The sequence below is a fragment of the Apteryx mantelli genome, chromosome 3 (assembly GCF_036417845.1).
Source record: "Apteryx mantelli isolate bAptMan1 chromosome 3, bAptMan1.hap1, whole genome shotgun sequence".
Lineage (NCBI taxonomy): Eukaryota > Metazoa > Chordata > Aves > Apterygiformes > Apterygidae > Apteryx > Apteryx mantelli.
Window position 1 is genome coordinate 87,638,088 of NC_089980.1, and position 25,219 is coordinate 87,663,306.

The window sequence follows — 25,219 nt, forward strand, 5'->3', positions numbered from 1 at the left end:
ACATCTATGTAGAGGAAGTTGTTGGATTTTAGAGCCTTATAATTTACTTTTTATTCTATACATGAAATTTTACACTTGATTTTAATTTTAATTTGTATGCCTCTGAACATTATATGAGTTTTTAATTAATTTGAATAATTAGAATATATTGAATATATTATCTGAAAATTAAATTAATATATAGTAAATGTAAATTAAAATGTAGTACTCTTGCTCTTAGTGGATTATATTTTTAAGTAATTTATCTTGCTTCAGATACAGGTTAAAGAAAATAAACTTTTAAGAGTTTCAAGGCATTTATTAGAAAGTCTTATGTTAGATGAGTTTCCAGCTAAACAGACTTTACTGATTTTCCATTTCTGTTTTACTGTGGCCTAGTACTTGGCGATGTATAGTCCTAAGAAGGGCTGCACCTTTGATCCGTTTCTCCCGGTGGCTGAAAGCCCCAGGAAGTGCAAGAGCTAGACGAGCATGTATGATACTCTCCTCCTAGTAATCTCCCAGCCTCCAACTATTTCCAGCTTGGGAACCTCTTCAACCAGCTGTGACTTCTGTGTATTTACTAATGCTCTGTGTATTTCTTTTCCGTGATTTAGTGTCATCAGGAAACTAATCTCAGTGTTTTCAGGTCATTTGTGAATATCTTGAATAGCATAGGCCCCAGTACAGAGACCTGTGAAACCCCACCTTTCTCTACTGTGAAGACTGGTTGTTTCCTCCTAGCCTCCATTTCATATCTTTTGATGAATTTTTATCCATACTATGTCTTTTCCTTTTTTGTGCCCTTGGCTGTCTAGTCTTCATAAAAAGCTTTGGTTAGGGACTTCAAAATCGCTCTTGGAAATTTAACTAGATCATAGCACTCCATCCATGTGTTTATAAATCCTTCAAAGAATTCCTTTTACAAAAGCTATGTTGACTGTTCTCAAGTAGATCATCCAGGTGTCTGTTAATTCAGTTCTTTATAATAAGAAATGTCTTAGTAATGATATTTATACTAATTTGTCTGGTATGGATGTCAGGCTTGCAGGCTTATAGCTCTCCAGATACTCCATGAAAAATGTTTTGGAACTTGGTTTTTTGCTTACCACTTTCCAGTCTTCAGATATTAAGGAGGTTTACAGATTGTTACTTACATTTTATTGTTCATTTTGTCAATTTATTTTCCTAACCTTTTCTATAGTCACTTCAGTTTCTCTGCTGAGTATCTCACAACGAAGAGTTCTGGCATAAGAATCTCTCCACTTCCTTCCCCTAGGAACACCAGCGGAAAGGGTTAGTTTAGCCTGTGTGCAATGACCTTGTCTTCGCTGAGTGCTCCTTTATCCCTTCATTATGAATTGGCTCTCTAGACTCCCTGGCAGGCTTTCTTGCCACTCATGTTTGAAGCAATATTTATTAGTTCTGATTACTTTGGTGGTTGTTCCTCATGCTAGTTTTTGGCCTATCTTGATTTTGTTTTTACATTTAGTATGCTAGAATTTAAGATCCTTTCTATTTTCTTTGTTTTTACAGGACCTCAACTTTTTGATGGTTGCCTTCTTTCTTCTGCTGTCCCTTTTTACATTCTGTTGTTTATAGTCATGCTGGTTTTCTATTTCCCTTACTTAAGGTCTTAATAAATGATGTGCATTAGCCCTGTGCTTGCTTCATGGTGTCCTCAAGTAGTTTGCACACTGTCCGTAAGGATTTAATTCTGTTAGGTGTCCCTTTAAGTATCTTTTTTTAAAAATGTCCTCATTTTTATGGGTAGTTCTAGATCTGTTGTGCAAAAAAGGCAAAGTTTTCATAAATACTCTTTTTTATTGTACCTGTCAAAACTTGCATGCAGACCAGGAAGTTAGAAATTTGTGTGATTATACTTCCAAAAACATTGTAAGTGCACAAATGACACACAAATTGCACACACACACGGTATGATAGATAATTTTAAAATCTATCATGTGGTCTTTCAGAAATATGGGTCCAAATTTTGCTAGAGTCTGGTGCATTTTTCAGTGATGCTGGCAGGCTATCCAAGTTGAATCTCAAAAATATTAGTAGCACTAAGTGGAGTACTGTTCCTATAAAGGAGGAATTTGGTACTGTTCCTTTTTTCATGATATCTGAATCTCCTTTTCTGTTGGGTTAAATGTGGGATGCTCATTGAAGTGAATAAAGAAGATTCTTATTCTTTACTTCTGTAGAAATTGGTCAATCACTAGGATTTTGATCCTTCAAAGAAAGATTTATTATTTTAATATGTAGTTGTGAATAAGCTGGTTCAAATTACATTAGATGTAAGTATCTGATCTTCCCTTTTTGAAAGATCTTCTGAACAGTAGTAGTGGAAGCAGTACTTCATTTTGAGAAACGTTGAATTAAATATCACTTGGAAAGATTAGTTAATCCTCTTATGGGAGCAGCTTCAGATACTGTAAATCATACTTTTATACCTAAGGAACAGAATAGGTCTAGCTCCTTGGATGTCAGCATAGTTCAGCCCATTTATACCAGCTGAAGATCTGTCCTATAATGTATTAAATAATTTCATTTATGATAGATAAATTGCAATTTAAACATTTCATTTTTTTAAATTTTTCTCAAGCATTCTTAGTAAGTTCATTAAGTACAGCTTGTTACAGCTAATACTCATACATCTTAGATTTACTTATTTAAACACAGTAGTCATCAGAAATATTTTTAAGGGCATACTCATTTGGCTGTCTTGTGGCATGATTTTTTTTTTTTCCTATTTTAGGTAAATATGCGGAAGACATATTTGGTGAACTTTTCAATGAAGCACACAGTTTCTCATTCAGAGTCAACTCCTTACAAGAACGTGTAGATCGCTTATCTGTCAGTGTTACGCAGCTTGATCCAAAAGAAGAGGAACGTAAGTTAACTCCTGTATTGAAGAGTTGTCATTTTGTTGTCCAAACACCATTGATACATGAAATGGAAATAATAATAGTTTAAATGATAAATATGGAACCTAGGGCAAAACATCATGAGAAAGAGATTGATTTCTATTTCTTCTACAGGTTTATTTTATAACCTTGAGAAATTTTCTGAACTCAAAATTTTCATGGTTACTGAACAGTACTGTTAAAAATGAATTTACATTAGAACTGCTACAGGACTGTATGTCCCTTTAGTAGTATTGTATTACTATTAATAATATCTATAATTTTTATTATGATGTCAATTCTAGAGAGTAATTCTTTACTCTGTTTTAAACTTATTCCTACTGATTCTTAGCATTTGTCCAAGTAGGGTTTTTACACTTAGCTTGATATTATGTTATATTAAAATTTGCATAAAGTTATATTTCTGTAGCTCCATTTAGGATGATATATGTCACCCTAGGATTCTTCTCCAATGCCTATTTCTTTCTAAATAGTTTTAAATTATATAAATATTGCTTAGCTCTGAGAAAACAAGTATTTTCAAACAGTCAATAGGATATGGTTCATGCTTATAAGACAGTATTTTAGTGGGATTTAGCCAATGCATAGGCATTGTGATGACTATAGGAACAGTGTTCAATAAAAGCACATAGACCACCTCATATGCAAATCTAAGGAAATGTTTTTTGCTTCCTGGATATCTATTTGTTACAGGTGAAACTATCAAAGATCCTGTAACCCTAAACAGTTTGGGGATGTTCTAGATTGTATGGTTGAGACTCACAAAGTAGAACAGCACCCAATCATAAAAAATAACTTCAGATTGCATATAGGATCCCATTCGAAAACATAAAAAGCTGTTTCAGTTCTGAATGTCTAGGTATAATAGTGGTGTGTCATTCAGGGAGAATGAAGTGTCAAACCAGGAGGATGGTCTGAGGCTGTGTTGTGTTACCTATTCCACTCTAATTCCACTATTAATAAAATTAGGCTAAGGAAGTTTTGATTCTGTACTCTTGTGATATTTATTTCAGAACAGGTTTTGAAAGACAGCTGTTTACAGCTAGTAGCAAATTTTCCACAATATCATGACTTGCCTAAGGGAATTTTTACATTAATGGGATTTTCCAAGTCTCTTGACAACTGAGCATAAATCACACACGTACACCTCTTTTTCCAATAAAATACCATGTTTACTATGATTGGATAATGACAAAAATCCTTTCTATATACAGTAACAAATTGTCAGCAATTGTAATCTTGTAACAGATGTAATACTACAGAATGTTAATGTCATTTCTGTGTTTACCCTTGACAGCCTAGTTATTGGTTTAAATCAGAGTGGGATTTATGTTGATACAGCATATCTGATATGGCAACCATTCACATTTCAGAAAAATGGAGAGACCATTTCAAGTGATAGAGTTAAAGCATCTAAGGGTAGTGAAATAGAAATTTGTACTTCCCCATGTAAATGGCCTTTGACAAGTTTGGTTGTAGGTTTCAGTACTAAATATTAATGACTATTTGATGTTAGAGAGTTTCCAGGAAGATTTTTAAATGATGTGTAGTCTCAAATGCATCAGATTAGTAGTGTTTCACAGTACTGCATATATTTGCTAAACTATATAGCTAAGGAAGGGACAGACATTGCAGTTAAAGAAAACGGGACTAAAAAAAGGGGTCTACTTTATCAAGTCCAGAGTGGCTCACTGTGACTCGAATCTAGTACCCTGGATTTGCCTCATGCCATAGGATAGCAGTGACTACTAGTACTTTAGAGGAACACATGCAGTGCTCAGTGTCAGGAACTGTTAAATGATTATTTTTATTAACCTAAGAACATCCAGTCCTTGAGCCATATTCAGTCTTCTTTATTCACAAATGTCTGCCCAGAATGAGTCACCAGGTGAGGGGAGAAAAAGGAAGAGGAAATCCAGTAATGTTTTTCCTCAAAAAGCCAATAATATATTTCCTCAAAAAGCAGGGATCAGGAAACCTTTTCTCCTTCAGTATCCTCCTTTGGGTTTCAATTCTAGAAATTGATGACAAATAACCCTGTTTTAGTCCTGATCTGGGCTAAAACAGCTGGAGGATGTTAATGCATGAAGATGTGGGGAAAACATTATATATTTTCATGATAAAGCCCAAAAATTTGGAAGAGGAGTTAATTTGCCAAAGTATGGAGATAGACTCACAGAATGCCCTTTCTTAATTCTCTGTGAAAGAATCAAGCAAATTCCAGTAGTTCTGTTCAGCAAACAGCGTGCGTAAAATGGGCTTGCAAAATGACTCTCAGTTGATCGTTCTTTGCCAGCAGACAGTAATATAAGTTTTAATGTGTTCCTTTGGGCCCATGCTATTACGGAAAGAGGAAAAAATTAAGATTCATTTAAAACTAAGCAGCATGAACAAAAGCAGCCTGAGTGACCTAAATTGAACAAGGTACAGATACTGAACAAGATATTTCTGGTGGAGCCAACAGTAGAACAGAAATCCTGATGTTTTGGGATAGTATGTTTGTTTTCTCATCATTCTGAATTATTAAAATATCTCAGTTAAAGAATAAGACCAAATTAAACCAGGGTTAGGATTGTATCCTGCCAAAACTGACTTGTGGCATGGAATCCTTCTGTTACAGAGAAAATGCCGTGAGCTTGATTTGATTTGAACGATTACAAAAGGCGTATTCAAATTCTTGATTTCACAAAGTCATTAATTTCATATTGATCTGGAACTTAAGGTCAGCTTTCAACTGAAGTATTTTGGCCTTACGTAGTGATGTAACATAAAGTGGAAATCTGAATGGAAATAACTTTGTTGAATTTAAAAATTCCATAAAGTAAAAAGGTATTTACAGGTAGAGTTTGTGTAAAGATTTTGAAATCTGTCATTTTGTCCCTCACTCTTTTCTTTTTATATACATCTCTTTTCCTCAATGGAGATACTAATCTTGCATACAGAGGAAAAGAATCCTCTGCTTTCCTTAAGTAAACTCAACTTTATTCCAGTTATACATGAAACTAGCCTGCATATATGCAGGAATTATCATATTTGGGACCTTTTTAGGCCTGGGAAAAATATCTTCTTTCTATAGAGCAGAACGAAGGTCGCCAATATCAGTAGCCCTGCAGTATGAGATATTCTCATGGGTCAGAGAATAAAGCCTAAAGGTGTAGTTTCTTTGCAGTGGCGTTTAATTTCAATATTTAGTTTGTAAATAACCTCTCTCTCTCAAAATATAAAATTGATAATACAGTTTTGTATAATAATAGATTTTTTGTTAATTTACCTCATTTTTGTGAATTTCTTTGTGCTATTAAGCCTGAAGTGTTAGCACAGGTAAATAATATCATATCTGTAAAAATTTTACAGCTTTTAAAATAATATTCATCTTATTTTTTATGTTCTTTGAAATACTGATGCACAGTGCAGCTCTGATGTACAGTATATTAGGAAACAGTTGTATATCACTCAAAAATAAATGACATCCTGATGGAAGGAGAATTCATAAACTAAGAATTTATCTGTGTATTCTGATATTAATCTAACGGTTTTTTAAACTGAAAAAAATGCTCTATTTCCATTTTAATCTCAAATTGGAAACCAAATATAGTGAATCAGGTTCTTGATTTCTACAGTATATCTATTTTAACTGTGACAAGAAACTTTTAACAGCAACTGAAATACCGTGATTAAGCAGCTTGACATATTTGTGGAAATGAATCAAACTAAGTGGGGAATTGTATGTCAGTAAACTTCCGGCTTTGAATACATACGCCTCTTTTTTTCTTAACATTCTGGAAACATTGTCCTATCATAGAAAGAACAGTAGTTCAGCAGTGGTGTTGGATTAATACTACAGAGAGATTAGAGTTTTGCTATAGGTAAAGAAGGTGGCGTCTGGCAGAGAGAAATCTAGAAAGCTTGACAGCTGTGACATGCTTGCGTCCTGCATACTTGCAGAAAAGGGGAGGCTCCTTTCAACTTTCCAGTCATTATGCTCAGCCCATTGCGAGGCTCAGAAGAAAGGACAGTAAATCCCATTTTAAGAGGCAGCTCACTTACTGTCTCTAGCTTCCTGAAGAGGGATTTAGTGAACTGAGTATAAATGTGTAATAAAAGTTCAGAACAGAGAATGTGTGATAATTGAGCCATGACCTCCACATGTAGTATGTTAACATGGAGAATAACACTATGGTCAATTAATTCATAAGAAATTTCACCACCGAAGTCAAACAAAGAAAAAGACTGTTAAATTAGATTGCATAACATGTCGCTTTCCTGGCACATCTCCACTTATCTGAATGTTGGATTTGAGTGTGTGTCCCTCTCAAAGATCTATGCACATGGGTTGAGCTTCAACTGCTCTCTGGGATTTTCTTCCAGTTTTCTTAGCTGTTGATTCAATTTATGGGTTGTTTAGTGAGTAGATCAGTCTTAAATTAGCATGCCCATGGCTCAGTAGATCAGTGTCTAAGCCATGCTACTGCATAATTTGTATTCTAGACATAAAAAGTGGGATCTGGACAAAAGATCGGCTGTCCCTTACTTTCCCACACCTCCTGAATTTGTACGTCCAGTTTGTCTGACGAACCCTCTTGCTGTGCTAATTTGTCGATCAGCCCCAAGTGAGTGGCCAGCTGGCGAGCCAAGATGTGTGCGTATTTGAGCTGCTGAGGTGGCAAGCCGGTCCGCAGTTGGTTTCTTAGCCAGCTGGCAAGCCGAACGAATGGCTCTGTAAGCCAGACCTTGCACAGCCCTGGATTATACTGTGCTCGAAACACAGCATTTAACCTGATCTCTTTCTGTAGGCTGGGTATATCAATGTCATGATTCCCAGTATTTTGTGTGCCATGTCCTTTCATTTCCCTAATAATTTTGTTATAAGATAGCCAGTTTTGAGTAATAGCATGCTTTTCACTGTGTAGCTTTCTTTGAATGTAAAAGCAGGACGTGCGGGTAGCAGTTGGAAATTCCGCAGTGTATGTTTTCTCTAAAGGCCTTTGCTATGTAGCGTAGTTTTAGAGATAAAATAATCTATACTTATTGATTGGTCATCCCCAGCTGTGATCTCCGCCTTGTACATGTTTACAAAAAGTCAAGATTAAATTTAGAAATAGGAGATTATGAATCAGACCTGCTATATTTAGTCACTCGAAAGATTATGTATAGTGAGCATCAAATGTGAGCATTTTAATATTAAAACAAGGAACTGTCTTTATATTTATTGGAAAAAAATACTTCATTTATTTCACTACTACCAGAATGTACACAGGTTCCAAGAGAAGTATCCTGATTTACGTTTTTATTGGCATAGTCACCAGTAAATGACAGGCTGTTTAAAGACTTACAGGAGTACCAAGCAACTCTGAACAAGTACATTTGGTGAGATTTGTGAAATCAACAACCAAAGGAAAAACAGCTAAGGTATAAAAGAATCTAAGACTGGAATTTTAGATGAGATAAACCCCAGTTCTTTTCTTTTAATTGTGAACTTCTGCTAGCAAATAACAACCTGTACTCTGACAGATACAAAATATATATGGTTATTCAGGAGTGCAAAAATACCTACAGAAATTGAGATTTGTAGCTGGCATTAGTACATGAGTAGTACTTCTTTCACACACTTAAAAGGCTTCTGAGCAGCTAATTAAAGGTATTAAAAAGGATAAAAGACTGTAATAAAATAGAACCTAAGGGTAAAGAGAAGACTTCTGTAGTAACACACAACCTTGCCAACTGTAATAAACTTCAAAAGCCAAACTGAAAATCAAATAAATCCCATTTTTAGCCTCACAAAGGATTCTGCCAAGGCAGTTAGGTAAGAAGAGAGTATATTCCAGGAATTGCAAGCCCTCTGGGAAAAAAGTCCTGCCTTCTGCCCCTTTGGGATATACAATAGAAATCCACCTTTTTCATATCTTTGCTTGCAACAGCTGTGATAGGAAATAGGGCAGCAGACAGTGCCTCAAGCGTGTGTGTGTGTACTTGTATGTACTACAGGAATGAGAATGAATCTAGCTTACAGCTGAAACAGATGCACTTTTTAAAAAAAATTGTTGCCAAAGGCCCTAGAGATTTTCTCAAAAGCAGTGAGATGGAGGAAGAGTTCTCTCATCTAGAGTAAAGGGGGGCACTACCTTCAACCTGTTTTGTTTAAAACAAACATACTGTAATTTTTTATAAATAAAGTACCTGTGCTAAAAATGCTCTCTTTGCTATCATGGCTAAAAATTGTCTTATTTCAGTACTTAACTGTTTGTAATTTAAAAAAAAAAAAGAAAGAAAGAAAGAAAAAGAAAAAAGAAAGGCCTGCTGCTTTATTTACTGAAAGTCTCACTCTGGCTGCAAAGCTAGGCTTAAGACACACGTGGACTTCACCAATGAAGTGATGGAACGTCAGGGAGGGAGAAAAATATGAGACTGAGCAGGTACTGTTCCAAGAATTCAAGGTGCAAGCTTCATCTTTTGCGGTCACTTTTCCATTAATTTTTTTAAAATCCTAGCAAGATTCTTTCTGCTCAGCCTGCCAAATGTTTTCTAGATTTTAATGACTGTGAAATACAAAAGGATATACAGGCTTTAATAGCAGTAAGGAATAGCATCTTGATTAAACAGGAGAGTGTCATCTCGATTAAACAAGCTGATTAAAGAAGAGCATTTGTCATGTGTTGGAACACTGTATCACCTCCCATGAAATCTCACCAACATCAGTAGAATAAGCTTAAGTGTTTTGCTGATTTGGCAAGGAGTCTTCAGTGGAACTGCTGCATATGTGCAAGGAATGCAAAATTGAGCTTGTTGATGACAGATAAACACAAAATCTTCACCTCGAGATAAGGAGTCAGTTTTTAGTACCAAGAGGATTGTAAAATAGAGATGGTAAATCTTATTAGGTACTTCTGAACTACAGAATTGCATTCTAGAGCGATTTGTGGAACTACTTTGTAGAGACAGAGTTCTGGTATCAGTCCAGGTGAGCAAAAATTTCCTGTGAAACTAAATAAAGGATAATGTGCTGGAACATTACAAGCATGTTTTTCACATAATCTGACAATATCTTGCCATGACAGTAGTGTTACATGAGTTATGTTCACTGTAAAATGTGCTTGTGCTGATCATAAGGTATTAGCAGTAATGCTTAATATTTATATTCCAACCAGCATTAAGCAATTGCAGATTAAACCAAATAAACTATCTTTGATGACATTTTTTTTAAATGGTGATATCCCCTTTCAGTGTCATTGCAGGACATTACAATGAGGAAAGCTTTCCGGAGTTCCACAATTCAAGATCAACAGCTGTTCGATCGCAAAACTCTGCCTATTCCTTTGCAAGAAACTTATGACATTTGTGAACAGCCTCCTCCGCTTAACATTCTCACCCCTTACAGGTTAGTAAAAAATTATCAAAAGCAATGTCTAGTTTATTTAATAAGTAAAATATTTATTATTAGTTATTTACACTGTGTTGTGTAATACAGTGCTATATTTAGGCACCTTACTCATGTTGAATAGCACTTGAATATTTAAGGAGCTGCACTTGAGACTGTGAAGCTACTTGAAGAATACAAGTAGCAGAAGACATAAGTGTTAAAAGTTTATTTCTCTGAAAAATTTTATTCCAGTGTCTTTATTCCAGTGTAACAATTGCAAGAAAAAGCCATCCTCAGTATCCGCCTATATTGAACTGTGTCATGCTGTTGTGAAGAAAGTGAAGAAAACAAGTGATTAGGTTTGTAGAAAGGAAAGTCTTTAATGAAAATGGATGTTGTTTGCTGTCCCAAAGTTAATTTGAATCAGTAGTTTCAACCCTAACCACACAGATTTACTCATTATTTTAGGAGCAAGATTTGAGTCACTGGAATGAAAGGAGTTCTTTATTTGTGATACTGTTTTTGTCTACAACTTACATTAAAGTTACTTTTCTAAAATAAAGATCTTGAATACAAGGAAAGACAGTGAAGAGTGATGGCATGGGAGGTCAATGTTTACCTTTTTAATGTTCGTGATCAGCAAAATATTTGAGGGCCTGAGGTGCTAGGTAGTTCCTAATATGCCTTTTTTTTTTCCTTACAGTTTAGAGTCATGTATTGTCAAATAAACAGCGTGCCCTATTTTGTTCACTGTATTTCAGGGATGATGGAAAAGAGGGTCTGAAGTTTTATACCAATCCCTCGTACTTCTTTGATCTATGGAAGGAAAAGATGTTGCAGGACACTGAGGATAAAAGAAAAGAAAAGAGGAAGCAGAAGGTATATATGTTAGCTTTAAATAGCTCCTGGTTGGGTTTTTTTTCTGGAAAGAATTTGCTTGCACATATGTTACTTTTTTGGTTATGCAATAAAAACAATCCAGATTTTATATAGATAATTATGATCTTCTCCATCCAACTAAAACTACTTGAATTCATTTAATTCCATCAACTTTAACAAATAAATAATGATGATAATAAACTACTATTAAAAGGGCTTAGAGCTTTTATGCTGTCTTACTGTAACTAACAGCAGGTTTGCCAAAACTTATGAAGCCTTCTAACAATGATTCAAAGAAGAGCAGAATTTTACAGGAATACAGTAAGAATCCAGGATTTCACTGGAACTTTTTTTTAAAGTATAAAATTCTGACAAATTTACAGAAGAAAAAAACAGAATGAAATCTTTTAGATAGGTGCTGTAAAAATGAGGAATAAATTGGTAGGCATGGAACCCTGTGTTTATATTTTCTTAAAATTAAATAAGCAATTTTGCAAAGGCAAGGCTACTCTTTTGTTTCACCATTATTCTGTATATTTCATACATAGAAACAGTAAATGTAAGTGTCAGAATCAGATTCAGAATTTCATTTCACCCCTAGAATAAAAAGCTAATTATACAGTTATTCTTCACTGTATTATTCAGCTAATTATCCACTAGAGTAAAGCTTCTACCTCCTACAAAGCTTTTTGGCTTACATATCACGTTTAGACTGAAATTCAAATATTTCTTGCACTTTAATTGGGATTATTTTTCATTGTTCTGTGGCTGATGTTTATATGCAACTAATTTAAAAACACTATCATCTCAGTTGTCAGTTTTATTTGCACAACTCTCCTACAGCAGAAAAATCTAGATCGCCCTCATGAACCAGAAAAAGTGCCAAGGGCACCTCATGACAGACGGAGAGAGTGGCAGAAGTTAGCCCAAGGTCCGGAGCTTGCAGAGGATGATGCTAATCTCTTACATAAGCACATTGAAGTTGCTAATGGCCCAGCTTCACATTTCGAATCAAGGTTTCTTTTTATTTTTTCTTTCCTTTACTAAATACAGCTATTCATTCTACATAGTAAATATGTTTGAGAAAGCATAAATGATAAAGTGGTACTGCCATTCTTGAAATGCACTGATTTAGCTCATTTAGCTCAACCAAAAATCAGTTTTAAAATTCTTAGCCAATGTGTCTTTAAAGGAGTTGTTATTATCTTATTTTTAAGAGTAGTGTACATCTCTGGAATTCATTGTATCTTGAGGATATGGAGGTGTCTGCCTCCAACTTGAATAAAGTCTAATGTCACTGCTGCAGGCTTGCACCCAGGTGTGTTACTATGTTCCAGTCTTGACCTACAAAATCCCTGTTATTCCAGTCTCTTGATTTTTCTTGAGCAGAAACTGCCAAGACTGTATGGTGGGTGTGATGTGAGCAAACATCCACTTGGAACTCAGATGAGATCACTGAGCTTTTCTTTACTCATGAACAAATCCAAAATTTGATTGACGTTTCTGGTTATAGCCTATTACAAACTCCAACCTGCTGGACTCTCATTTCACAGCATGCATTAGCAGGTGGCTAAAAACAGCATTTCAAACGATACACCTGCTGTGTTTCCTCTTGTGGTGCTTGTGCAAAACAAAGTTCATTTTACCAGCTGAGAAACTTATAATAGGAAAGAGGGCTGACATTCAAGTAATGTTAGGAGTTTTGAGGGGTATGATTTTCTTTGGGGCTTTGTTTTGTTTTATTAAAAAGTGTTTGGCCTTTAAAGAACAGTTAGATTTTTTCCCCTATCCTTCACTGGCCAAAAGCACTTTAAGAGAGGGTTTAGTTCAGCTGTGTCAGGTTTTCAAATAAACTTAATAGTAACAGTGGATAATTATCATAACCCTAGGAGGCGGTGTTTTGTGTCTGAAAAATGGAAAAACCTGGCTGTAGGAAACTTAGTTCTCTTAATTCAGAAAGTAAAAATGGTCTTAGTGTGTTTCAGTCAGTAAGGTACAACTGAAATTATGGGTGATGTGCATTTTGCTGGGAAGACACCAGCTCTGTAGTATCTTATAAACTGCTGTGAGAAGTAGTTGGCAGAGACATCTGCTTTCTTGCTGTCTTTCTACTGTGTTGTACGCCAGATTCCATGTGAGACGTGCTCTCTGCAGGACTCCTTTATTATCCAGGACCTTGGCCTGAGCCATAATTATTTCAGTAACAGTACTGAAATTAAGAATAATGCTGTAGTGCTTGGAAGCAATAAAGGCGGAGAACATGTAGCTTGAATAAAAAACAGCACTGTGCCAAGTGCTGTTGAAAAACAGAATAAAAACTTTGCCCCTTAAGAATTTAATAGATGCTACAGTGATGGCAGTACGTGGAAACCTAGAATAAAGCTTTAAATGTTAAAAAGTATTCTGCCAAGACCTTTTCTTTAAATTCAGTACAGAAAGTTTGACACTTATCAATATCTTTAAGTAGTTAATGAAAATTTCTTAACTAGTCAGGTCCTCAAGGTCCTAAAGTTGTCATTAACAAGTAGTTTGAATTATTTGAAACTTTAGTTATCTTTATTTTACTGCTACTACTCAACAGTAAATTTTTAGATTATCTTCCTGATCTCTGTTGTATAGCTACTTAGTATAGCTATTTAGTAGGTCTAAATACAGAATTGGGAATACAGATCCTCTGACAGACGTTCGACTAAATTATTCAGTTGTAAATGCTACCACCTGATAGGTAGTTCATGAATGTTATGAAAGAATATGGTTACATATATGTAGGGACTGAGTAGCAGAAACCATTACCAGTATAATGTCTGTTGCATAATACACTCTGGTATATGTGTACTTCTGATTGTATTTAACTCAAAATAATGTGACTAATAAAGACTAAGATCTCACACGTACTGTAAAAATTGTCTGATATATATGTCAGAAGAGCTGCTAGAAGGAATGGGATGGAAAGGGGGAAAAATTACTTAAAAGCTGTACAGTACAAGAGAGAGATTTGAGCTGAGAAGTCAAACTGAAATATAGGACAGTAGCTGGGAGCATTAATAATTAATTTTACTAATGCTTATGTCAGATCAGTAGAATGCATTTTTCATACTTAAGAAAAATATATCTATTTTCCTTCAGATCTCAAGCATACGTGGATCATATGGATGGATCGTATTCTCTTTCTGCATTACCCTATAGTCAGATGTCTGAACTTCTGAACAGAGCTGAGGAGAGAGTGTTGGTCAGACCACATGAACCACCGCCACCACCTCCAATGCACGGAGCAGGAGAAGTGAAACCTGTACCTCCTTGCGTTAGGTAAGAAGTGGTCAAGCCACGTGCAGATTTATTGGGAAGGGAGCTTCATTCTTCCGCCAAGCCCACTGACTGCTGTTAGTATTATTTCCGTGCAGCCCAAGTAGTTCCTACATCCCAGGGCTCTGTGAGTCCACAGCCCTGACGCCTCCACAGCTGCAAGGCCATGCAGGAGTTGGAGAGAAGTGTTGGAATCTAACGCCTGCAGTGTGCCACTGTGGGGACAGGCCCCACCTGGCCAATAACATGGCAACTCTGTCTCCTGCTGAGTTAGATGACAGGGCAGATAACTTTAAAAAAAGTGTTTCTCTGAAAGGTGCTGAGATCTCAGGATTTAGCTTGGACAGTCTGAAATTATTAATACTGAACTGTGTTTCAGCCCACATGAGAGGAAGAACATATTGCAGTAAGATGGTCTACTGTCAAAACTATATATTCATCACATTTGCTAAACTACAACTGCTTTTTTAAAGTGCTTTTATTTTCTGTTTCTCTGTGCCTTGCCAAAACTGGATACATGCTGAGAGCATTTTTTTTAGAGTGAGCTTCTGGTTATCCTTCCCCTGTTGTTTTATACCCCAAATCTTATTTATGCTCAGGTACATATAGTTTGGAATACAAGACAGTTGATTCAGGCATGGTTGTTAAATCACCAAAATGTTAGTCTTTTGGAAAGAATCTCTGTTCACTGCTCAGGAGAATATACACAGAAATGCTCACTTTTTTAGATTAACTTTTCCATAACAGCCTAAAAATTCCTCTGGTGTTTTTCAGGAAAATAATTTTACTGATGCCTTTTGTTTTCTTTGATTCACCCATTCATTGCACTAAAATGAGTAGTCAGGCTATAAATATATCTCTCTGCAGATACAACTGATGATCTTAGCTAATTGATCTTAGCTAATTGATATTAGCTTTGCTGACCTTGTCATTGAACCTTAAATACATATTTCAGTTTTAACCCCTTGCTCATACTGTTTAAACTTTCTTTAAAAAAGGTTCTGTGAGTTGAACGAATTAAACAACTGCCAGTTCCCTTACTTCAGATAAATAACCTGGATTTACTTGGGGGTGGGAGGGGAGAATCTTAGTATGGGAAACCTCTGGAAAATGTGCAAGTTTCTATAAAAGCGTAAACTCACTTAATAGCTGGACATGAGCAAGGGCCTGTGGAAAGACTGATGCATACACCATACTGTGAATTAGAGTTCACTGCACATGAAGTATGAATACCTTGAAATCATCATAGTTAGTACATAATACTTTTTAATGACCAGTGTTCAATATTCGTAACTTGCAGAAATGAATCTATTACTGTTTTTTTCCCCTTTCCAGCTCTAATGATTTTGTCCTGTTATTTGATATTTCAGTTCTACTACAGGCTTGGTAGAAAATCGCCCTCAATCACCAGCAACAGGCAGAACACCAGTGTTTGTGAGCCCCACTCCTCCCCCTCCACCACCACCACCTCTTCCCTCTGCTTTGTCAACCTCCTCACTAAGAGCTGCAATGACTTCCACTCCTCCCCCTCCAGTCCCGCCTCCTCCACCTCCTCCCACAGCTGCTTTGCAGGCCCCAGCAGTGCCACCTCCACCAGCTCCTCTCCAGATCGCTCCTGGAGTCCTCCACCCAGCTCCTCCTCCAATCGCTCCTCCCCTAGCACAACCCTCTCCTCCTGTCACTAGAGCTGCCCAAGTGTGTGAAACTGTACCAGTTCACCCAGTTCCTCAAGGGGAAGTACAGGGACTTCCTCCACCCCCACCACCTCCTCCTTTGCCTCCTCCTGGCGTTCGACCCTCCTCTCCTGTCACAGTTGCAGCCCTTTCTCACCCTCCGCCTGTCCTGCACCCTCCTCCCACAACCATTGTCCCTGGCCCTCATGCCCCACTAATGCCTCCATCCCCACCATCCCAAGTGATTCCTGCTTCTGAACCCAAACGTCATCCCTCAACTCTTCCTGTAATCAGCGATGCTAGAAGCGTTCTGCTGGAAGCAATACGAAAAGGTAATTTTTGTCTATTAAGAGACAGCAAAGAGTGGAATATTTCACATGTGTAAAAGCTAGTTTAGAGGACGGCATCTAAAGTCTTTCTGCTTTCTATTCTCTGCAATGTATACATGGCCAAGTAGACAGATTTTTCTCAACCTGTGATTGCATTTATCAGATTTTTAGTTTGGATTGTAAAACTGGTTCTCTGTGGAAATTAGATAAAGAAATGTACATGCGTTTAGAGATGATCTGTGGAGATTGTCTCTTCAGTCTGTTTACCTGGGAATGTACCTGGTTTTGATAACTTACAGATCATGTAGAAGTCAAAAACAGTATTTTTCACAGACTGAGTTAGATAAGAGCAGAACAGATCAATTGACAATTGAATTTTGATTATTGTTATATTACAACATATAAATGACATTCAGAAATCATTGCTTAAACCTTAAAGCTGTTAAGAGTCTGATCTTCACTGGTCTAAACAAAGTAATGGAATAGTCTTTACATCACAAGGTGCCCTGCCAGCACACTGAAAGTGGGTGGCAGAGGTGCAAGGTTATCTTCCCTAGGCAACTTTTTCCCGATGGTCTAACAAGGAGCTGTATGTACATGCTGTTACATTTTAGCTTATGTGCTTGAGGCCCAAAAAATCCCCGTTGCACTATGAGTGCTGCTGTTTGGCTCTGTGGTCTCTTTGAATAGTAAATCTTTCTCAAATGTTTTGAGTACTTCATTCTTCTGTTTTCCTAACGCACCTACAACACAGTGCAAAATCTCTATTGTATTGTAATATCAATAGATATACTATAATGCTAATTCAAAATAGTTTTTAAAGCATCTCTATGTACCTGAAGTGATAACATCATTGAAACTATAAAAAATATATCTTCGCATTAGTAGAAAATGTCAGCAAAAAAATAATAGAGGAGAGCCTGCTGGTATAATTTAGTTGATCCTTTAAAAAGCTTTTGACCAAGCCTTGCCCAAGAAACCAAGGCCCGAGCTATCATAGCTTAAATTCCACCTAAGTACCTGTGCTTGTGTTTGCTGTCAGTTGACAACAGGGAGTATTAAGTACAGGATTTAGGTCAAATTTAGACTGTGTCGATCTATGGTAACATGAGTATAAAACCCAAAATACATAATCTCTGTCACATTTTTAACTCAGTTACCGGCATTTAACTTTCAGTATGTGTTATTTGTGCTTCGTGTTTGACCCTTAAGTAATATTTTTATCCCCAAACAGATCATTATATGATCAAAACTGGGTTACAAGAAAGCAATGATGATAGGATACTCAGATAGCTGTAACTTTCAGTTGAAACCATGAAGAGAGAGTACAAAAGGTATTTGGAAAATGCAAATAGTAAATTGGCTTAATCACTTACAATGGTATTGGAAGATGTAGGTATATTTTTAACAGAAAGTTAGAAGCAGCCAGTGGAAGAACTGGTGGGCTACCATGACAATTCTGACGTTCCTGTCTTTAAAAACCTGACAGAGAACTTCTCTATCAGAAGAGGACAGTGTCCTCTGCCTTCGTTTTTGCTTGCAAAGTATTTTGTGAATCATGAGCTAGAATACTTTGTATAATGATAAAGAATGACAGTATCACATTTGTGATTTGATGTTCTTCAGGTATTCAGCTACGCAAAGTTGAAGAGCAACGTGAACAAGAAGCTAAACATGAGCGCATTGAGAATGATGTTGCTACTATACTTTCTCGTCGCATTGCTGTGGAATACAGTGATTCAGAAGATGATTCAGAATTTGATGAAGTGGATTGGTTAGAGTAAAATTATTACATTGCTGTACACTACAAAATCAAATGCTAATGTCCATTGTGGTGCTTGTTCTTTGAAAGTTTGATGGTCATTTCTAGTGTTTTTTGTATTCTTTTCTTTACATAATTAATCCATGTTTTTCTACTTTTCAGTTTACAAAAAAACTCCTAGTGCATCTTTGAAACTAAATGTTTTACAGTGGTTTTTCTTACACATCTTTTTGAAAGAACATACTTTGTTCCAATAGACCACTAAGTATTAAGCATGGGCAGCTGTTGGTAGAGTAGCAGTTTCAATTTTTTGGCATATCTTAACTGTGCACTTTGTGAATTTTAAGTTAATGAAGGCAACTGAGATTGACATTCCAAGGGCAGCTGTATGTACTAATGAGCCTTATTCCACTTTTGATAATGTTTTAAAAACATTGAACCTAGCTATCAAGATATCACTGCCTCGATTACATCCGTACACTAAAAGTACATATAGTAAGGAGCACTGAACACACTGAAAGGAAAATGGATCTTTTGGGGTTTTATTATTGTTTTATTGTTGTTTTTAAATAATTATGGCCTTATTTGAATGTTTAGAGATTCCCTTTCCCTTCCTCCCTCCCAGGTACATATTGTGTGGTACTATTTTTGCCTGCATAATAAAAGTTTAAATTTTTTTTTCCTTGTGAAATCTTCTGACTTAAACATGCTGTGTAACTTATGTAACTGTTAAAATAACAGTTTGATTTAATAAATGGTTCGTTTTAAATGTCCATCATTGTTGCTTTTTCAACTGAAGCCTGTCTTTCGCTGGTGTAACTGAGGGATCCTTTGTTTTCAAAGATTTAATCTGTGGTCTGCAAGTTATGGTAAGTATTCAGCACTTGATTCAGGGAGCCATATTGAACAATAAATTGTATATTGTTTGGTGATCAGAGTACATGCATTAAAAAAAATTGGGGAACTTGTGGCCTAAATGATTTAGATGTTTTTTGAAGCTTTACCTCCAGAGTATCTTGAGAAGGAGAGATGCAGCAGTCAACATCATAGTGAAAGATGGACAAGAGCAAGGGTGTTATTACAAAGACATTTTTAAAATGCTATCTATCGGTATACTATGTATTGAATAGTTACAGGGCTTTTGTGTTTACCCTCTCTGGAATAACTTTTTCAAGTCTGAGTATATAATTAAAAATCTATTGATAATGAGAGCATGAGAGGGTACACGCGTACTTTACTCAGCTAGCTTGTTCCTGGAAGATACAATTATATACTCAAGGAGAAATAGAGTTGAAAGTCAGAAGATTTCTGAAGATGGAGCCTGAAATGTTCCATAAGACGTGGAATAATTTCCAGAGGCATGTGGCTATTAACCTATGCTTGAGGCTTGGCAAAACTCCATTCCTACTCCTGTCTGTACTTTTAAAGTACAACGGCCCTTCCAACTTTACTGTCATCATCTCAGGCTCCATTATAGTTTTGTACATAGACTGCTATATTCAAGACTTGTTCCACTATGATAGTAATATCTTTATGGTGTTTGCAGGAGAAAAATCATTGTCACAATATGTGGATATGCATCTTTATCTGTATAACTATAGATGCAGCTCTCTTGGATAGTTGTCTTCACAGTAATGTATTGCCATCATCTGGTTTATTCTGCCACGCAGTTAACTGTCAATGAGCATGTCCTTCTTGCTAGAGCATCCTAATTGTTAAAGCAAAGATGGCTGAAGTGCCACTCCATGAATATTTGATAGAGTATTTAATCTAGATGTTTCCTTGCGTCTCAGTAAACCCAGGTTGCCAAATCTAGCCCAATAACTACATGTGAGAGCATTGACACAGCTGAGAAGGCGATACATCTTCAGGCACAAGTGCGGTATACACACCTGCATCTACCCTTTAAGCAAGGAGCCAGACATACATTTTTGGTAGCTAGGAGAAGAGCTTGTGCCTAAATTCCATGTTTAGGTTGCTTCTGCCATTCACAAAATTACTTTTCAACTGATGCTTACAGCTGTTACTTTCTGAATTTACTCTAAACCCCCAATTTTGTTAGTGGATATTATAGACAGCAGCCTACATTGCCACATTAACAGGTCAGCATCTGGTCTGTGTCCAGGTCCTGCTTGTTAAAAGTAGATGATCTCCTCACTGCACCATGTAGCCTGCATTGTAGGTGTGCTCTGCCTGTGTCCCAACTTTTGATGCTGCAGCTGTCTGCTCACGATGCTGACTGTGCAGCTAGTCAAGATCCCGGGGAGAAGAACACTAAGCTGGTGATAGGACTGTTGGCAATGGCACCCATCTCACATTTCTCACCATCAGATTTCTTTGTAGGACAATCACTAACAGGTGCAATGATGTGCAAAGTAGCTAGAGTCAAAATATCAAGACTGCCACTACTACCAATTAGTTATCCTTAATTAAATATAATTAATTAAAATCATGACACTTGCTTCAGATGCTGTTCTTTAAGGAGCAAGCCACAAAACAACCAGAACATTGTTTTTGTCCAGGCACTGAAACATTATGTCAGAACTAGATTTGGAGCAGAAACTTGACTGACACACTCACTCAATAGGAAAAGAAAAAAAAAAAATTAAACCCCCAAGTCATAGAGGATGACAGTACCCTAGGTTGATAAGTGACAGATTTGCCTATACTCAGACCTAACAGCTTGTGGAGAGTCTGTGAGCTGGGTAGCTCACATAGCCTGAAGCTGGGAAGAGCAGTTATGAGAGAGAAGAGAGAAAGGAAAAAAAATAAAATAAAATAAAGGTGGGAATGAAGTGAGAGGCAGGACCTTACATGACCACAGTTATCACAAGAATGAAAAAAATCCTTATTGACAAATGGCTATTATTGACCTAACTGACTGTCCTGGCGATTAATAGTATTTCCAAACCAATACCCAGGGCAGCCAAAGCACTGAACTGCGTCTGAGTAAAGGCAAGAGTTAAACTCAGTTAAGATTTCAAAGACAGGATTCTTGGCCTTCTGCCATAGCTACAGCTTTCTGCCATAGCAACTAGTCTCCAGATAGCAATAGCATGATTCACTAATAGTGAGAAGTGATTGTCAAATTTGAATATTTGCATTTATAGATCTACTCAAATAGAAGCATTTGCAATCTCAGTGATTTGTGTCCCTCTGACTGGGATTTCTAACTGCCCTTCACATTTGGTAGAACAGTGTTTGGAGGGCTGCTAGGCTATTTATGCCAGTGATTAGATGTGTAATAGATTATCGATTGCTTTGTTTTGTAAGATAATAAATCAAGTTTTCTGTATTGAACTGTTCATAGATTCCAGTGTTTACTTCTGTACATTTACAGTAGGTGGTTAAAAGCAAAGACTCAAAATCTGTTGCAGCAACAATGTGTCTGTAATGTGGTTCAATATAAATGAAGAGGAGCCTTTGTTAAACTTCACACCTTTCTCAGCTGTAATCTGTGGTTGGTAAAAATGATCTTCCTCTTCTACTACAAATGGGAAAAAGAATGAAATAAAAAATACAGAAGAAGCAGAAGATAATGGATAGCAAAACCACAACAGAAGGCTAGAGTTGCAAAATTGGTCATTTACAGCTTTTGTTCAAAAGATAAAGTAGTAACAGTGAAGCAGTCATCACAGAACAAAAATAATAGGTAAATGGAAGAGAAAAACTACTAAAGAAACAAAAATGACAGACATAATGCTGGTTCTGTTGTTAGTTTTGCACTGTGAACAACAACCTTTAAATATTTATTAGCTACCATTAAAAGATTAAATAATAGTCCATTAAATTGGGATTAAATGAGCAGGAAGCATTTTTGAAAGAACTGTAATTGGTAAGATCATCCCTCTGCATGCGGCGCAGGAGGGCACTCCTCAGCATCCGGCAGGGAGCCAGCGTGCCATTACCTGCCCCAGGCCTTCACAGGCTTCAAACGGTGCTGTGGGACCTGAGGGTGCAGACAGGTACCTGCACCCCTGGTTTCACTGCAACTGGCATCCTCCAGGCTATTGGGACCATCTCAGCTTGGAATCAGTTACCACCACAGCAAGGCCTGCAGACACTGAAGGGCACTTCTGCCTGTTTTAACTGGTGACCATGAGCCCTTAGACTGCAAATTTTAGAGACCTTGGGCTGTCACATCTCAGGGCAGGGGTTAACACCAGCTCCAGGTCTTGGTGCAGAAACCTCTGCCCCTAGGAGGGCAAGCTGGTGCAGTGCTGTGCCGAGTAACAAGCTGAAAGCAGTGTACTCACAGCAGCATGGTCCAAGCTGTAATACTATATGTTTATACAAACTAGAACAGTTCCAGCAAGAAACACAGAAAAGAAATCCTCATTGCAGCCTCTGCAGCCCTGCGTTCTGCATCAGCAAAAGATCTGGTGGAAATTCGACCCAAGCTCCCTCATCAAGTATCTGCTCGACTCCTCAGCTACAGGCTATAGTGAGTCTTACTCTCTTTCGTTCTCTTTTGCAGGTGGCAACATCTGACACCAGGAGAGGTCTCATGGTGAGGCCACAGACAGCAATAGCTGTCTCTTTCTGGGCCACTCAGCTGATTTTTCCCCTTGCCTTTCCCTTCCCAGCTTCTTTTCCCACTTGCTCTGTTCTTGAGGTCCCAGGCAGCAGCCTGGGAGATTTTTCATGCACCCTTTGCAGCTGCAGCAAGGATGGACCTTACTGATCCTCAAACTGCTTCTCAGATACATCATCATCCCTTGCTAGATGTCAGTGCCCCCTATCCACCTGCTTGTGACAGGAATCCCTCAGCCTAGCCAGCCATAGTGAGCTGGGGTATGTTTAATTGCTTAAAACACAGGTTCCTGCCAACACAGCTCATGCTGAGAAGACCCGTTTGGGGAACCCTCCCACGAGCAGCTCAGCTGTCAGACCTGAGGGCTTAATGAACATCTGGCAGCACAACACCACACAGCTGCAGCAGAGCAGGTGGGAACAAGAACCTCATCCCCATCGCAGCCACTGCTAGAGGAGGGCACATGGACAAGCCCTGGGAAATGGGCACTGCAGGCTGGTGCTGTGCACTGCTCCCCTTCCTGTTCGAATTGTAAAGTCCAGTGCTGCAGAGCTTTGTCTTTGACCATCGTCATGCTGCAAACAGATGTGTTTACTGCCCCTACTAAATGATTTGCCTGAAAAATGGGTTCTGCTGAGTTAGTAATTTCTTGCATTTCCAGATTGCCAGCAGCACCCTGAAAACAGGATCAGTAACAGCCTCTAAAGAAAATGGCACCTGTCCCATTTCTTCAAATTTCTTATTTCAAATGTTCTCAAGCTCTGGGCCTTTGCTTCAACCACCTCCCTTTTGGCAAGGCAACAGGAAACATCTGAGTACACATCTGAGCCAGTATCAGACAGCTCCTGCCAAGCAGAGCTGAACATCCCCCCTTTCATGTCTGCCTTTGCCGGTTAAACAGCCTCATGTTCAGATACAGGACAGCCGAGGATTCCTATGGAAACACCTTGTTTCCATTTTCCATCCCCCATTTTTATGACTATTCTTTCTAATCATCTCCCTTAAGACTTCAAAGTCTGTAAGGAAACCTAAAGAGCTACAAGGGTTTCAATACCTCAGGCCCCCCATGACTTGCCCTGCGCTTACTGAGCTGGCTAGGTGGGTACAGGAGAAGGAGTACAAGACAGGACCAACTCCTCGTGCAGCTACGGTACGGTAACTCATGAAAAGCACAAGGTTTTACTTTGCAAGGTGAAATGGAGTCACTGACCACAAGGGGTGGTCAGGCTCCAGCAGGGCCTCTGAGCTGGCACATCAGCTGTGGAGCAGGGCTGCAGGACATCCAAGGGAGAGGTCCCACCTTGGCCGAGACTGGGGAAACCTGGTGCTGCCACCTTCCCACCTGGTACGTCTCTTCCAGTCCATCACCCTGCCTTGTCTTCGTTACCCTGATGTCTTCAGCTGCTGCTTTAATAAAAGTTTAACCTGTACTGCTTGCATGGCCTTACTATGATACGAACCCTCATCTTCGCATTGGCAGGCAAAAAGGTGAGACTCAGTATTGTGCTTTTATCAAAGCCCTTTTTGCTCAAGGACAAAAAAAACGCTTGGTGTACTTGGCTGTCAGGTAAGACTGAGATGAAATAAGGCCCAGGTAGCAGTTCTAGTTACCTCTTCTAGCTTTAGGCTCACCAGTCACGTGAAAATTGTTGTAGCAAGTCACACAATCACATACACAGAAATCGAGAGTTAGAGCATTTGCTGTTGTTGAAACTGTGTTATTTTTACATGACTTTGTGGAAGTGCCCCTCCGAGGAAAGCTTCAAGAATTATCTCCCCTTAGTGCAAGTTTTATACTGCAATTTAGCCATTTGCATGCCTTTGCGGGGCATTTTCTCCATTGCACCGGTTAAAGCCTCGGGAGGGAACGCCGATGGGCTGCTGACATCCATCCCGCTGAACAAACCTCCACACTCAGGGTCATATTATTACAGCTTGATTTTACATTTCAGTGCAAGCCAGAAATAACCCTAGCAAACCGCCCAGGATTTCTAACCTAATCAGCAAACCTTTAGCGCTCCCTCTCATTGCCAAGCAAGCGTGCCGGGCTGAATTTTCCTGTTGCATTGGGGCAAGGCTAAAACGGTTTGTAAGAGCCAGGAGCAGGACTGGCAGCCAGCGCAGCCCGGTCAGGAGCCAGTGCTCCCTCACTATGGCCTAGGGACGGACGTCTCCCCGGATTTCAACAGAGCCGGCAAAGCCGTTCAGGTACACGGGATCGCCTTGGCGCGCTGGTGCTCCTCAATGGCACCCAGGCTGCCTCTGAGCCAGCACCCCTTGCTGACCCACAGGAGTCGTGGCAATAATTCAGTGCTCGAATAGAGGCATCACGGCACAGCGTGGCACCCTGCCATCGAGCCCTGCCTCAGTCCGGAGCAGCTCCCCCGTGCTGGCGAGGTTAGCAGCCAGCCCAAGGGGAGAAAGGTCTTTAATAGAAACACGTCAGCAAAACACTCTTCTCCCGGCACGCACG

At 38.3% G+C, this 25,219-nt stretch overlaps 1 protein-coding gene across 4 annotated transcripts in view; it reads left to right on the forward strand.

Moving 5' to 3' along the window:
* Positions 1–18,985, forward strand: part of WASF1 (WASP family member 1) — a 103,313-nt gene extending 84,328 nt beyond the window's left edge. For 3 of the 4 annotated variants that reach the window (XM_067293868.1, XM_067293869.1, XM_013949014.2), the window contains exons 3-9: positions 2,741–2,875; positions 10,131–10,284; positions 11,028–11,145; positions 11,989–12,161; positions 14,272–14,451; positions 15,819–16,453; positions 18,077–18,985. In XM_067293868.1, the coding sequence (XP_067149969.1) occupies positions 2,741–2,875; positions 10,131–10,284; positions 11,028–11,145; positions 11,989–12,161; positions 14,272–14,451; positions 15,819–16,453; positions 18,077–18,234 (1,553 nt within the window). In that variant the 3' untranslated portion in view covers positions 18,235–18,985. The remainder of the gene's footprint in view (positions 1–2,740; positions 2,876–10,130; positions 10,285–11,027; positions 11,146–11,988; positions 12,162–14,271; positions 14,452–15,818; positions 16,454–18,076) is intronic. The other variant, XM_067293867.1, reaches the window with a different exon arrangement.
* Positions 18,986–25,219: the final 6,234 nt, after the last annotated feature.